The following is a 15,628-nucleotide window of genomic DNA, read 5'->3' as shown; positions in this document are numbered from 1 at the left end:
GCCCTTTATGCTAATATGAACACAGCCCCGCCCCTATTCTAATTGTCCCGTCCCATAAGGCAGCGCGGCGGGCCGGGCCGGCTCGGGCCTTTGTGACACGGCGCATCCCGGAGCGACGGCGGCACCATGAGCTCGGGGGGCGCGGCCGCGGCCGCTAACTCGGCGCCGTCCGCGCAGGAGGAGGGCATGACGTGGTGGTACCGCTGGCTGTGCCGCCTGTCGGGGGTGCTGGGGGCCGTGTGTGAGTACCCCGGGGGCCCCCCGCATGGACTGGGGGGCTGGGGGTCAGGGCGAGGGCGGGGCCTGCGGTTACCATGGCGACGGCCGCCGCGGCGCTGCGAGTGACGTCACTGCTCTCAGCGCGCGCCCCCTCCCGCTATCCGTCTCATCCCTGGCACTGGCTCCAGCATGGCAGATGGGGTCTGAGCTGGGTGCCCTCGCTTCAGTGCACTGCAAGGGTACCTACCTGCTGGCACCAAGGGGCAGGCACCCTCTGCCCGGGCACCTTTCAGGACCCCACTGTTCTTGGAAGACACTCTGATGCAAAGGTGTGAGCTGGATAGAGCTCCCCACCACTCCAGATCCTGATGTCTCCTTCTGGCCAGCCTGGCATGTGATGACAGGGCACAGGCTTTTTATTGTTTCCAGGCAGGTCAGGATATGGGGTGCTGAATGGCTGGGGTGTGGACAAGAAAGCAGCCTTCCACTGTCCTCTGAGCCTCACCCCTCCTTGCTCCACCTCTGAGGCCTGGAGAAAGCATGTTCATCAGTGGGTGCATGGCTGCCCCAGAAAGTTCTCAGTGTTGGGGCTCCTGGGAAGCTCGGAGTGCATTTTCATGAATGTCAGCGGGTCCCGGAGTGGAAGGTGTTCCAGGGGGCAGAGTAGAAGGGGACAGAGGGCCCTGCCGCAGGGAGTCTGGGCTCCATAGTCAGCCCACTAGAGCAATGCTGTTGGGAGGGTCATTGTGGGGTCAGCGTGCAAGAGGCCTGGACTGCTTGTTCCCACCCCCTTTTCCATTGTAGCTCCAAGAGGTTGGGTTGGGTTACCTGGAGCCCAGGTTGGGGCCCGGGATCTGACATTGAGTCTTGCAAGTTTGATGACCCACAACTGGTTGGTTCTCCAATGCCCAGCTGGGAAGGCCTGGGGAACACGCCCCTTCCTGCTGGCTTCTATTGCTTTATTTGGGCGTGGGTTCAGGGGACTTGCCTGTGCCTCTGGCTTGTCCCAGGGATGCAGTCCTGTTCTACCCGTGTTCTGGCCAGATCTCTGACGGTCCTTCCTACCTGAGCATCTCTGCATCCTGACATCTGGTTGGAGGCCTGGGGGGCTGGGTCCCCAAATAGTTTTACTGTTACTCCAGCAGTTCAGGACCCCCCTCTGAGCTGTGGTGAAACAGCAGAGAGGGGCTCCAAGGCATTGGCCAGCCCCCCACTTGTCACTCTGCAGCCTGTGCCATCTCTGGCCTCTTCAACTGCATCACGATCCACCCTCTGAACATCGCTGCTGGTGTGTGGATGATGTGAGTTGGGGTGGGGGGGGGGAGGTTCCCAGCCAGGGGGCTGGTTCTTCCTAGTGCCACCCACCTGGGGAGAAAAGGGGAGTTTCCAGCCTCAGAGGTCAGGACTTTGGGATGACCCTTGCATCTGCAATCATGTTAAGGGGGGGCAAGACTGCTGTCACCCCCCGTGGCTGCAGGGTCACCAGAGGTGAGACAGCCACCTCACAGGGCTCTGAAGAGGGATTGCCATGTATGCATGCACTCACAGGCCCCTACTGCCTAGGCAGAAGGAGGGAGGGGGGAGATGGACCTATCTGGTCCTGACAGAGCGGGATGTAAGGTCGGTCCTGTTGTGGGTCACAGTGCTGACTGTCCCCTGCTTCAGCATGAACGCCTGTGTCCTGCTGGTGTGTGAGGCGCCCTTCTGCTGCCCCTTCATCGAGTTCGCCAACACAGTGGCCGAGTGGCTGGATCGGCGGCACGCCTGGCAGAAGGCCGTGTTCTACTGCGGGTGAGCCCGGCCAGTGCCCTGCCAGCACCCAGGTTGCCCTTCCCACATCCCTTCGGGGTTGGGCCCTGAAGAGGACCCGTACAGAGGCCCTGGGACTCATGGCTCCCACCAGGATAGGACTGTCACAGCTTTTCCTGGTGTCTGAACCCAGGACAGTGATGGGCCTGTGAGCCTTGCAATAGTTGGGGTGAGCTGGTGGGAGGCTTACAGGTGTGAAGCATAGGACTGACCCCCAGCATCAGCTGTGCATGGGTGGCGTGGGTGGGCAGTGGAGCAGAGTCGCTCACAGATCCCTGCCATGGCTTGGCCCACTGGTCCTCGTGGAAGGTTACAGAAACTCACTGAACTTGCTGCAGTATCTTCCACCTAGGATGAAGATGTCAGTCCTGGCACCTCTCACAGTCTTGGGGACATGTGCCCTGATCCCTCTACTGCAGCCTTGTCAGCTCCTCCTGGACAGACCCCAGGCCCTGCTGCTCAGTGACTCCTAAGGCAGTGTTTGTAACCCCACTGTCTGGGAGACGCTGGCACAGTTGGGGCAGGCCCTGGGTCTTAGGAACTCTGAGGTCAGGCCCCTGTTAGCGTGGGAGGGGTGGGTGCACCCCCAACCATGCCCTGTCCCTCCAGGATGGCTGTGGTCCCCATCATCATCAGCCTGACCCTCACCACTCTGCTGGGCAATGCCATTGCCTTCGCCACTGGAGCACTATACGGGCTCGCTGCCCTAGGCAAGAAGTGAGTGAGGGGCTGTAGGTGGTGGGATACTTCATGAGGGGGGCATAATATGCCCCAAATGATGTGACATGATGAGTGACACACCCCATGTGATGTGATAGGTGATACACCCTGTGTGACTGATGAGCTGAATGATGCGCTGTGATGTGATGGGTGATCTGGCCTGTGTGCTCTGCCTGTGACATGCTGTGGCACTCTGTCCCCAGGGGCGATGCAGTGTCTTATGCACGGCTGCAGCAGCAGAAGCAGCAGCAGGCCGAGGAGGTGCTTCCAGAGCCCCTGGAGGGGGAGCTGTGAGCCTGAAACCTGCCTGCTCAACACCAGCTTCATAGCCCTGTGGGCTTCCTGGAGGAAGAGTGCTCCTCCCCTGCACTCCCAGGACCTGGCTGCTTGAGGTGCTGTGTATGATCCCCTCACCCCAGCAGCCTGGAAGTGCCCACTCAGGACTTCTTGGCCGGACTCAGCTGGATCCTGGGCTGAACTCCAGATTAGGGCTGACTTGGGTTGGGAGCCCTTGGCTGGGTCCAGGTCTCTGAGTTGGACCCACTCACTCCATAGTGCTCTCTGGCTGCTCCTGTGTTCACCTCCAGCCCTGGTGCTGTCCCACTTGCCTCCTTGGGCCGGAGCTGATCCCATTCCTCCCCTCTGGTCAGCAATTCCCCTGCCCCTCCGCTGAGCCCCACGAGGCAGAGCCTGGGCCGGGCGGGCTGCAGGACACGTGCCTTCAGTGCCCCTCTGGATCCTGTCCTCAGGCCAGAGCTGGCTTTCAAGGGCTGAGGACGCGGCCTGCGTGTTTGTGTGTGTACATATGTGCGTGTGGTGTGTGTGTGTGCTGTGACTGTCTCTACCTCCCAGCGCAGACTCCTCTCGTCTCCCTCTTGTCCTTTCCTGTGGCCTGCCGGGCAGGTGGGTGCTGACACTGTGGCCCATGTCTGTTTCTACTGGGCGGTGCTTCCTGTGTTCCCGGAAATAAAGCTCAGAGGCTGCGTGGACACCTGCCCTGCCTCAGCCTTCTTTCTGCTCACACCCGCTTTTCCTCCTCACCCACTGTCCCCCCCCCCCATAGTGGCATCTCTGGAGAAATGGTTGCAGGGTGTGAACCCCCACCTGGCTCACCCTACTTGCGCCATCCCCTTTCCCTGGGACAGTACCTGTCCACAAAAGTCATAGACCTTGGACACCTGGGCTGAGCACTGGAATCTCCCCAACCTGATCAGACCCCACAACCTGGTTCTTTATTCATTGGGGCCACCCCAGGCAGTACTCAGGGTTGACTCCTGACTATATAGTCAGGGGTCACTCCTAGCGGTACTTGGGGGGACAATATGGAGAGCCAGGGATTGAATTTGAGTCCACCACACAGAAGGCAAATCCCCTTTCCTCTCCTGGTGCTCCGGCCTCCAGGCCACAGCCCAGTTCTTTATTTTACAAATCGAGTGACAATAGTTTATAGGGACAGGAGTCCAGGGCAGAGTCTGGCCTGGATGTGGGTAATACTGGGCAGGGCCACACCTATATGGCACCTGCTTCATGAGGTGAGGGCAGTGCTATCCCCAGCATCAGGCGGTTTCTGCTACCCTGGAGGTGCAGGCTCAGCCTCCCCTACTGCAGGAAGGAGCGGCGCCCAGTCCGGAAGAAGGACTCAATCTGCTCCAGAGTCCGGCCCCTGGTCTCGGGCACACAGCAGCCCGTGAATACCAGGTTGACCAAGCAGATGGCAGCAAAGAAGAAGAAGGGCACTTGCAGGCTCAAGTTTCTCTGGGGGAGTGGGAAGGCCTGTCACCCTCCAGGGACTCTTTGCCTTCTCCTGGGGTTCCCCTGTCTGCATTAGCTGACCTGGGCCTCGAGATTCCACCCGCTCACCCTTCAATGGGCGCCTACATCTGGGCTCTGCTATCTTCCTGCTCGCCCATAGCCAGCATCCCATCTGCCTGCTGCCCCTGCCCCACCCTGCCCAGTGTGCTGGGGCCTCTCTGGCACACACCAAAGTTTAGGACTAGATTCTGGTTGGTCCCAGGGTCAGCTGGGGCTCACACCAGGTGGGGTGGGTGCATGATCCACACATGAGCATGTATCTGCATGTCTGGTCTATATGTAGGCACATATCTTCATGTCTGTGTGCTTGTCTGTACAGGAGTATAATATGGCACATGCCTGAGTACAGGTATATACTCTGAGTACATCCTCACGTGTGTCTGCTGCTTATGCATGTGTCTATACCTACCTGGTCACACCTGCCTGTTCACACATGTCTGAGCATGTGTGTAAAGAGTGTGTCTGAGCACACACTTGTTCTGGGTATGCACATGTGTCCATGTGGGGAACACACATGTCTGCATATACCCACATGCATGTGTGTGCATGCTTGGGTCTTTGTGAGCATACATGCACAGATATCTGCATGTGCACGCACTTTCCTAGGTACACACATACATGTGTACATGTCCATATATGCACAGATTGTGTACATGCCTTCTGTGATCACAGCCTTTAGGAATGTGCATATGTGTTTGCATGTGTGCTCATCTGCATGTGTGCATGTGGCTGCAAATGAATTGCTTATGTGAGTGTCCATACATACGTGCGGGTGTATGTATATCTGCACGTGTCTGACACATATCTGATGGCAGGTGCACATTGCAGTGGGTGACTGTGTGGATGGATGGCCAGGCTCCCATGGTGGTTGTTTCTGGAGATAGTCATCAAACAGGCAGAGTCCCTGCTAGGTTCTGCCTGGTGCAGAGCCCACCTGGCTTCTAGAACAGTCTGCTGGTGCCACAATAACCTGTGGGCATCTGTGTGTGTGTGTGTGGGAGCTTGTATCAGAGGGGCCCGGCACTCACCATTACCCACTCGAAGGCCATGGTGAGTGCAAAGGCCGTGAGCCAGCTGACAAGTACACATAGTCCTGATGCCGTGCCACGAGCCCGCAGGGGTAGGATCTCTGACATGAGGAGCCAGGTGATGGGCCCCCAGCCCATTGCGTAGCCTGCAAAGAGGAGGGGACAGGCTGGGCTCCAAACAGCCCACCTGTGCTCTCGGCCCCAGACAGTCCTTGTCCCTCAGCCCCGGTTGTTCCCCCCCCCCCATTCCCTCTCCTGGCTATGCACCTACCCATGATGAAGAACATGGCAGCCAGCAATGGCACCAGGCTGAGGGCACTGGAGGAGGCCCCCAGTGACTCGGTCTCAAGGCCCACAGTGCTGTTGGGGCTCAGCTGCCTGGGGTTGAAGTGAACGTAGAGGCCCAAGGTCAGGTTGGCAGCAAACATGATGGTTGCTGTGAACAGAGGGTGACCCCAGGGGCCCAGCATCCTTTGAGCCAGTTGCTCCACTGCAGAGAGCGCCAGGTCCAGGTGGTAGAGGAGGAGGCAGAAACTCACCAGACACAAACAGTAGTGACTTGCGGCCAGCGAAGTCCAGGGTGAGGGCGGCAACCAGCACAGAGAAGAGCCGCACAGCCCCCACGATGGCTGCATCATTCTTAGGGGCCTGCAGACAGAAAAGGGCGCAGGCACCCATCAGCCATGTCTATCCCCCGCCTCCACACCACTCCCTCCAGAGCTGTCCCCTCAATCTGCAAATCTCATCTCATCTCTGAGTGCTGAGCCATGGAGGAAGCCGTTTCTGGGGGGAAATGACGCGGCCCTACACCCCCCTCTCTGGGCACTTCTGGGTTCTTGGGGACACACTGGCTTGCCCAGTGCTCACCAGCAGCACGTTCATGTTCTCGAAGATGGGCTGCAGGTAGACCAGAAGGGGCGTTACGCCCGTCAGCTGCTGCAGAAGTCGCATCAGGACTGCAATGGCGATGGGCCGGCACACCTGGGGGTCCCGCACCTCGGCCCACGAGAGGGGGCTGCTCTGCAGATCAGGCCACTGCTCAGGGGGCTGTGCCATCCCTCAGAAACAGCCTCGAAGGGAGTCACCCCAGTGTGTGTGTAGGCCAGAGTGGATCCCCTGCACAGGATCCCCTCCACAGGGCAGGGCCTTGCTGGTATGGGGGAGTGTGGGCAGGCAGGGGGGACTTCTCCCCACCTGTCTCTGCACGTTGTCTTGGATCTGCTGGAACTCGGAGCTCACGTCGGCCTGGGCTCCCCTTAGCCAGCTCAGGGCACGCAGCGCCTCCTCATCCCGGCCCCGAGTCAGCAGAAAGCGCGGGGAGTTGGGCATGACACTGAGCAGCAGGACCATGAGCAGCACTGGGCCTTCGCCTGCCACTGCCAGCCAGCGCCACGGCAGCAGGAGGCCTGTGGAATGAGAAGCCCATGGAGGTGGATTCAGGGCTGGACACTGAAGCCCTTCCCCCTTCTGCTCCGTATTGACACTCGGGGACTTTGGGGGACTCCAGACTGCCCCTCAATGCTGCAGCCCCAAAACCATACCAGCTAGTCAGAGCCTGGCACGTGGGGGTGACTGCAGCTCGGGGCACCATGTCTGCCAGGTGGCCTGCAGCCTCAGGCAGCTTCTTGGGGCAGCTGAGCTACTCACCCAAGCCATAGAGTGACAAGGATCCGAATACAGCCATGAGCTGAGGCGTGGCCCCTAGAGCCCCACGGACACCAGGGGGCGCGATCTCAGACACATATACCTGCAAGATAGGCCCATGGGTGTCCTGTTCTGGATCGGGACAGGGCAGGATGGTAGAGCCTCAGGGAGGGGGCAGAGTGCCTGCGTGGTGCTAGGCTCCCTTATTGCAACACCCCCAGTCCCCTGGGACTGGCCTACTTCCCACTGTGCAAATAGGGCGGGGTGGGGTGTGGGATAGCGGGTGCAGTAGGAACTTCCCTTTCCCTGCTGCTCATTGGGACTCAGTGGGATTGAGCAAACACGGAAGGTGATGTGATGGGAAGTTTGGGAGGTGGTGAGCAAGGGAGGGGTATGTGGGATGAAGGGCCCCCAACATTTCCGAGAAGTAAGGCGCCTTCCTGGCAGTGACAGGCTAAGCACAGGCATGTTCTTGAGTCCTCCCGTAATCCACAGGGTCCCCCGAGGACAGGTGGTCCCGGCCTTACAGGGATGCAGGCAGCAGTGAGGCCCCCTGCGAAGCCTGTGAGCATGCGTCCCAACAGGAGCATTACGCGGCCTTGTGCACTCGCCATAAGGATGTAGCCGGTGGCCGAGGGCACTGCCGAGAACATGATGCTAAGTTTGCGGCCCAGGAAGTCGTTGAGAACCATCGCGCTGAGGCCACCCGCAGCCGCACCAAGGGTGAAGATGGCCTGCAGAGTTTGGGCACAGGTCGGGTTCAGAACCTGCATTGGGGCCTCAGAACCGACTCAGAAACCATGTCAGAGCCTCAGACACCTCATCAGGGGTTCAGAACCCTGTTAGGACCTCAGACACCCTGTCAGGTGTGCAGCAGCCTTCTTGCAGCCAACCTGGCCTCTCTGTCCCATCCCTAGGCCATGTTCAGTAGGTAGGGAGTCTCCTGTTCCCAGGGGCAACCAAACAGCATGTGGCCCAGCCTTGGTGGTGCAGCCCCTGCAGGGAGCTCTGTTTTGGGAGGGATGGGCCAGGGGCCACAGGGGCCCACCAAGTCCTGAGCTGGGAGCTTGGAATGGGCGGTAATGAATGCATGACTGCCATGCACAGCCCAGTGAGCTCTGAGGCCCAGAAGACTCGACATGTGGGTAGGTGATGTGGCCACGGGTCTGCCGCTCTGCCATACCAGGGTCCTGCACCCCTGTCTGTGCACTGGGTTGCATCTGTGCTGTTTTGGGCAGGGCTGCCAGGAACCAGGGGCATGAACTAGGCATCCGTTTCTTCCCACTTTATCTCTCACTTCCTCTATTAACTATTAATAATTAACTGGCTCCTGCACCCCAAGCACAGTGGGGGGGCAGGTGCCCTTGAGGGGTCCCAGAGTCTGCCCTGCTCAGACCATGGCCCTTACCCCAAACCAGGAAGCCTGTAGCGTGTTGAGCCGCAAGGCTGGGTCTGCTGAGATCTCCAGGGCCGGAATGACAGGGGACGTATAGACCAGGGCGTAGCCAAAAGTGAAGTTGCCCAGCACAGCAGCAAAGACGGCCAGGACCAGCCTCCTGTTGTGCGGGGTCCTGGCAGACAAGAAGGCAGAGTGGCAGCCCCGAAGCACTGCACAGAGGGCGCCACTGACGGTCCTGAGTACAGGGGCTATGGATTCAGGTCAGTTCTTGAACCAGCCCCGCAGACACAGCTCCCTGAGGCCCGATGCCCCGCGTTTGAGAAAGGGTCCCGGGGTGTTCCCGGGGGGCTCCCATGGGGTCCAACTTGAGATCTGTTTATTTCCCAGATATGACTCCTCCCTTCTATTTCCAACTTTGCCAGCCAGGCCGCTGTGTGATCTTTTTTTTTTTTTTTTTTTGCCACACCCGGCGGTGCTCAGGGGTTACTCCTGACTGTCTGCTCAGAAATAGCTCCTGGCAGGCACGGGGGACCATATGGGACACCGGGATTCGAACCAACCACCTTTGGTCCTGGATCGGCTGCTTGCAAAGCAAACGCCGCTGTGCTCTCTCTCCGGGCCCCCGCTGTGTGATCTTAAGGGAACCTCTTGACTTCTCTGGTTCCCTGCCAGTGCTGGGCCACGGCCTCTGGGAGTGGGGCCTGGGAGCGGGACTAGTCTGCCCGAGGCTGGGGGACCACTGAATGGCCCTGGAGGGGTCAGTCCTCCCCCAAACCCGAGTTGTCCCCAAGTGCAGTAGTACTCACCCATTCTGCGTCCTCTCTCCCGGGGACGAGGGCGAATTCTCAGAGAAGGTGTCATAGTCCGGGCCGTCGGCCCGCAGCAGCGGCTCCTGCATGGCCCGACTCTCCTGGGGCTCCACGGGGTGCAGGTTTTCCGGGAACCGGGCGTGAGAGCGATAGATAGACAGTCCAGGGCGTCGGCCGCTCAGCGCCGGCAGGGGCCTGGGAAGGCAGCGCCGCCTCCGGCCGCGATTGGCTGCGAGGCGGAGCTGCAGAGGGAGCGGACCAATGGGGCGGCGTGGATCCGGGATGTGGGCGGGGCTCCGGGCGGGATGCTGCTCCCGGGCAAAGGATACAGGATGCGGCTTCCGGGGAAAGGATGCTGGACCATGCCGGGTGCGGGATGCACCTTGCGGGTCTGGGAGGCGCGGGGGCTGGTTGCAGGCCCGGTGGCCGTGTGGGCCTGGATCAGAGCGTTTGGGGGAGCGGATGCGGGATGCCCCGAGGAGTCAGGATGCAGGCGGGCACAGGTGCTGGGTATGGCGGGCTGGGCCTCACACCTGCAGGTAGGGAGGTCCAGGCCGGGGTCCCAGCCCAGCTGCGCGTCGTCAGGCCACTGGACCAGGTAACACAACGCGCCAGCTCGGGGCTGGTCCCCACGCTCTCTCTCCTAGGCTTGGGCATCGCGCTGGGGCACTACGAGTGAAGGCTAGCAGTTAGCTGGGTAGGAGAAGCTGTTGTCAGGGCCCAGCCCTGCATTTTTTTCTTTTGCTTTTTTGTTTGTGGGCCACATCCAGCAGTACTCAGAGGGTACTCCTGGCTCTGAGCTCAGGGCTCCCTCCTGGCAGTGCTCAGGGGACTCTACAGGATGCCGGGAATTGAACCTGAGTTGGCTTTATACAAGGAATATGCTCTACCGCTGTGCTTTTGCTCTGGCTCCTCAGCTCTGCTTTTCAGATTGCAGAAAGACCAGGCTTGTTAAACACCTAGATGACTATATATTTCTTATTTTCCCATTTTGTCTTTTTAGTTTTTGGGACACACCCGGCGGTGCCCAGGGGTTACTCCTGGCTCTGTGCTCAGAAATCACTCCTGGCAGACTTGGGGGACCACATGAGGTGCGGAGGATTGAACTCGGGATGGCCACATGTAAGGCAAAATGCCTTACCCACTATGCTATTTCTCCAACAACATATATATGTGTGTGTGTGTGTGTATATATATATATATATATACACACACACACACACACACACACACACACACACACACACCGTATTTTCTGGCATATAAGACGACTGGGCGTATAAGACGACCCCCTAATTTTGCAGTTAAAACAGGTTTAGGCCTATATTCGCTGTATCAGAACGTTCCTGTGCTGCAACTGTATGTGCCACAGTAAGCCAATCACAACAAGCAAAGGTTCAAAGGTTCTACTGTAATAGACTTCCTCTCTGACTCTGGCCAATCTGAGCAGGCTTTTGACAGTGTAGATTCGGGTCCAGAACATTGTCTAATTTGCATGCGTGAAAAGCCTTCTTGGATTGGCTGAGTTAGAGAAGCGGTCCGAGCAGCCTAAGTGATTGGTCCCTTATCATAGGCACCTTTTCTGGCAATTCCCTGGTGGCGTCAGTTAATCTCCCCCACTACATGAACCAAACAACACCCCATCCTCGGACTCTAGCACTGAACCACCAACAAGGTTAGCTGGTTTTGCCAGAAGTGGCCCCCAGATCTCCTGAGTACTGTTTGGGAGCCCCCAAGAAAGAGATTTGGAAACTCTGAGGCCTGATTTTTTTGTTTCATTTAGTGGCATATTGAAACATTTTTCGGGATATACTCGGCATATAAGACGACCCCCGATTTTCGGTTGACTTTTTTTTTGTTTGTTTCAAAAGTTGTCTTATACGCCGGAAAATACGGGGTGTGTGTGTGTGTGTGTGTGTGTGTGTGTGTGTGTGTGTGTGTGTGTGTGTATGTATGTATGCTCCTGGCAGGCTCTGGGGACCTTATGGGATGCCAGGAATCAAACCAGGCCAGTCCTGGATTGGCTGCCTGCAAGGCAAACACCCTACCACTGAGCTATCTCTCTGGTCCCCTGGTGACCACATTTTTAAAACAAAAAAAGCAGAAGTGGGAAATTCCCTCAAAAGGAGCAAGCTCATTTCAGAACTGGATTTTGCTGACTTCAGCCAGACGACCTGGCCACACCCAGTGATGCACTCTGGTTGCTTCTTGCTGAGCTGCACCCAGGAATCACTCCTGGGGGTGCTGGTGGACTAGATGGGATACCAGTAATGATAGATCCTGAAGTTGACAGTGTGCAAAGCAAGTGTCCTAACCACTATGCTACTATTCTGGCCCCAACCAAACTCATCATTTTTAACTACTCTGTCTGGGCTATTTCTTTTTTTTTTTTTTTTTGGGTTTTTGGGCCACACCCCATAACGCTCAGGGGTTACTCCTGGCTATGTGCTCAGAAGTTGCTCCTGGCTTGGGGGACCATATGGGACACCGGGGGATCGAACTGCGGTCCCTCCAAGGCTAGCGCAGGCAAGGCAGGCACCTTACCTTCAGCGCCACCGCCCGGCCCCCGTCTGGGCTATTTCTAAACTTTTGCTATTAAAGTAGTGAAACTTTTTTTTTAATCAAATATAACTGTAGGCAAGTAATCATCCTCCTGCATTGGATTACCTCCATCAGTTCTTTCCATTTTTCTTGGAGGTATAAGTGGGCACAGCATGTTTGGGGGTGGCAATTGGGTAACACTAGGCCATGTTCAGGGGCTTCTCTTGGCTTGGTGCTCAGAGCTGGAGCACACAGCAGGGCTGGAAAATCACAATCAGGATCCTGCATGTGACCTTGTGCTCAGCACTCAAAGATTCTGGGCCTTCCAAGTCTATGTCAAATATTCTCGGGACAGAATGGGTAGAGAGAGTGGGTACAGTGTTTGCCTTGCAAGTGGCGGATCTGGGTTCTTTTTTTTGGGGGGGGGCTGTGGTGTACCCTAAGACCCAAATTAATTAATTCTACAGGGGGCCACACCCGTTTGACGCTCAGGGGTTACTCCTGGCTAAGCGCTCAGAAATTGCCCCTAGCTTGGGGGGACCATATGGGACACCGGGGGATCGAACCTCGGTCCTTCCTTGGCTAGCGCTTGCAAGGCAGACACCTTACCTCTAGTGCCACCTCGCTGGTCCTAGATCTGGGTTCTATAACTGGCATTCCATAAGGTCCCCTGAGCCTACAAGGAGTAATTTCTTTTTTTTGGGGGGGGTCACACCCGGCAGTGCTCAGGGGTTACTCCTGGCTCTATGCTCAGAAATCGCCTCTGGCAGGCACGGGGGACCATATGGGATGCTGGGATTCAAACCACCATCCTTCTTCATGAAAGGCAAACGCCTTACCTCCATGCTATCTCTCCGGCCCCCACAAGGAGTAATTTCTAACCTCAGAGCCAAAAATAAACTTTGAGTGCTGTTGGATGGAGCCCAAAACAAAACAAACAAAAACCCAGCAAAAACAAAACCAAACCACAAACATTTTGTTCCCAGGGCACTCCCAGTGATATCCAATAAACAGTCATTTTGTTTTGTTTTGGGGCCACGCCTTGAGGTGCTCAGGGTCACACTTGGCTCTGTGCTCAGGCATCACTCCTGGCAGTGCTCTGGTGATTATATGGGGTGCTGGGGATCAAATTCTCATTGACCAGATGCACGGCAAGTGCTATAGCATCTGGGATACCTTTTCTGATAAATGATTCTTACCCACTAATGTAAAATAGCTGCTCATGATTTATTTTCTTTGGTGTGTGTGTGTGTGTGTGTGTGCTCCAAGTGATGATGATGAGGAGTCTGGGGCCCAATCAACAAGTCTCATCCAACTGAGCAGCAGTGCCAGGGGTTAGCAGGGTCACCCCACCAATGCTGGGGTTCTCTTGGGTTGCACCAAAGATGCTCAGGGGACCATTTTGGGCTGGGGGTTGAACGTGAGATATGAACTCTAACCATTGTGCTGCTTCCCTGCATTCTTGTGGCTCTTGCAGATATGGGTCAGTAGTAGTAGGCCCTGGTTCCATCAATAATACTAATTTTAGAGCTCCCCTTCACCCTCAGCCATTCCCAGAAGTGGCAGTGCTCAGGGCTGACTCCCACAGCAGGATCCTGGGAGAGAGAGAGAGAGAGCACCTCTTAAACCTGCTGATTGGTGGACAAGCCTGTGTGCACCCCTTACTCACTGCCAGTTCAGGAAACAAACTCTCATTCATGCAGGGTGTCCTCAGCCCTTCCTGGATGCCATCCCCCCAAGACACAGGGTCGATGCCTCTTTGGATATTGGTGTACACAATGTCCTGCCCATGAACTGCAGAGGAGTAGACTCAGCCTTTTGCTTCTGATGCTTCTCTATCCCCTCAGTCACCCTATGAATTTTTTCCTGGCAGGGGGTGTGTGTGGGGATACACTCAGCAATGCTCAGGGCTTACTCCTGCCTCTGCATTTAGGCAATGCTTGGAAGGTAAGAGGTGCCCGAGATTGCACCTAGATCCTAGATTGATCACATACAAGGTACGTGCTCCATCCACTAGCCACTAGGTTATCTCTTTGGCCCTGAATGTTTTTCTTCAAATAAAAAAAAATCCCTAAGCAACAGCAATTAAAAAAAAAAAACAACTTTATGAGCAAGGAACAATAGAACAATGGGTAGGACATGGGAGCTTGCATTGCACACAGCTGATCTGGCTCAATTCTGGAAATCCCATATAACCTCCACCCCCAGCATGGTCAGGAATGATTTCAAAACATTAAGTAACAGTTGTGGCTCCATAAAGCAAAAACAAAAGCAAAAGCATAAATCAATCAACCAACTCTCAACTCTCTCCCTCCCTCTCTCTCTCCCTCCCTCTCCTTTCGCTGTCTCTGGCTCTGTCTGTCTCTCTCTCCCTCTCTCTCCCTCTCTCTCCCCCCCTCTCCTTTCTCTGTCTCTGTCTCTGTCTCTGTCTCTGTCTCTCTCTGTCTCTGTCTCTGTCTCTGTCTTTCTCTGTCTCTCTCTCTCTCTCTCTCTCTCTCTCTCTCTCTCTCTCTCTCTCTCTCTCTCTCTCTCTCTCTCTCTCTCTCTCTCTCTCTCTCTCTCTCTCCCCAACCAGCTTTCTGGACAAGAAAAGTAGCTTGGTGAAAAAACTGTTGTCTTGCATTATGAGGCCCTGGGTACAATGCCACCCACCACATACACAAAAATCTGCTTTATAGAATTATAATTTACATTAAATAGATTAAAAAACTAAACTATTTTAAATGTACAGATTGAGTGCCGGTGAAGAAACCAGTGCACCACCCAGCAATATGAGAATATTCTGTTCTTCTAGAAGGTTCTTTTATGCCCCTGCCAGTCACCTCCGGGCACTGAGTTCTCGAATGCTATCCTGAAGAAGAGAACCGTCTAGAATAGTAATGACCTTTAGCCTGACTCTGTTACAGCTGTCCTGTTTTAGTGCTTTGCTCTGCTCCTGGCACTTCGTGTATGCAGCTGGCACATGGCATCCCAGTGCCAGCATGTGGTAGAAGTGGGGAGGTGCAAACCATGTTGCCAGATTGTGGGTAGCGCCCCCACAATGTGGAGGCATGAAGAAGCAATCAGTCTCGGTGCAATCCCCTGGATGGTGAAGGTAGAAAGACACAGCTTTGTATACAGCACCCTCGTGGTGGAGAGAGGAGGTAGGAGGCGCAGGCTTGGGTGCAGCGCCCTCGTGTGTTGGAAGTTGGAAGGTGCATGCTCATGTGCAGCACACTCTGCAGTGCCACCGTGTGGTGGACGTAGGGAAGTACATGTTTGTGTGCGTTGTTCCCCTGGTGGAGGTGGCATGTTTCAGTGTGAGGCTGAAGAAGTAGTTGGAATTTCTGGTGCATCTGCAGGTCTCTGAGGTGTCTCTGAGGGTCTCCCTGGGCGAATATTCATATCAGACCACCACATGCACCTTTGCAAGGAGAAGGGAATTGTCTTTCCTTCCTTCCTTCCTTTCTTCCTTCCTTCTTCCTCTTTCTTTCTTTCTTTCTTTCTTTCTTTCTTTCTTTCTTTCTTTCTTTCTTTCTTTCTTTCTTTCTTTCTTTCTTTCTTTCTTTCTTTCTTTCTTTCTTTCTTTCTTTCCTTCCTTCTCCTTCCTTCCTTCCTTCTCTTCCTTCCTTCCCTCTTTCATTCTTTCTTTCTTTCTTTCTTTCTTT

The 15,628-nt window shown here is 55.8% G+C and overlaps 4 protein-coding genes across 4 annotated transcripts in view; 1 reads left to right on the top strand and 3 right to left on the bottom strand.

Moving 5' to 3' along the window:
• The window catches only part of LOC126009287 (surfeit locus protein 1), a 161,258-nt gene that overhangs the window by 51,321 nt on the left and 94,309 nt on the right, over positions 1-15,628 (bottom strand). The gene's annotated exons all lie outside the window — the stretch shown is intronic.
• FAM163B (family with sequence similarity 163 member B) overlaps positions 1-15,628 on the bottom strand; it is a 174,463-nt gene that overhangs the window by 93,902 nt on the left and 64,933 nt on the right. The window lies entirely within an intron of this gene.
• CACFD1 (calcium channel flower domain containing 1) lies at positions 127-3,321 on the top strand. The gene is made up of 5 exons (XM_049773770.1): positions 127-241; positions 1,448-1,520; positions 1,885-2,010; positions 2,638-2,745; positions 2,952-3,321. Exons 1-5 carry the CDS (start codon positions 127-129, stop codon positions 3,040-3,042), a joined length of 513 nt encoding a protein of 170 aa, XP_049629727.1. The 3' UTR covers positions 3,043-3,321.
• Positions 4,122-9,587, bottom strand: SLC2A6 (solute carrier family 2 member 6). Its single transcript, XM_049773663.1, has 10 exons — positions 9,438-9,587; positions 8,641-8,803; positions 7,760-7,966; positions 7,236-7,335; positions 6,783-6,994; positions 6,456-6,608; positions 6,128-6,236; positions 5,860-6,024; positions 5,589-5,734; positions 4,122-4,503 (listed from the first exon to the last, which is right to left on the bottom strand). Exons 1-10 carry the CDS (start codon positions 9,527-9,529, stop codon positions 4,348-4,350), a joined length of 1,503 nt encoding a protein of 500 aa, XP_049629620.1. The 5' UTR covers positions 9,530-9,587; the 3' UTR covers positions 4,122-4,347.

This window comes from Suncus etruscus, chromosome 5 (assembly GCF_024139225.1).
Source record: "Suncus etruscus isolate mSunEtr1 chromosome 5, mSunEtr1.pri.cur, whole genome shotgun sequence".
NCBI classification, from domain to species: domain Eukaryota; kingdom Metazoa; phylum Chordata; class Mammalia; order Eulipotyphla; family Soricidae; genus Suncus; species Suncus etruscus.
This window is presented reverse-complemented; position numbering and strand designations above follow the sequence as displayed.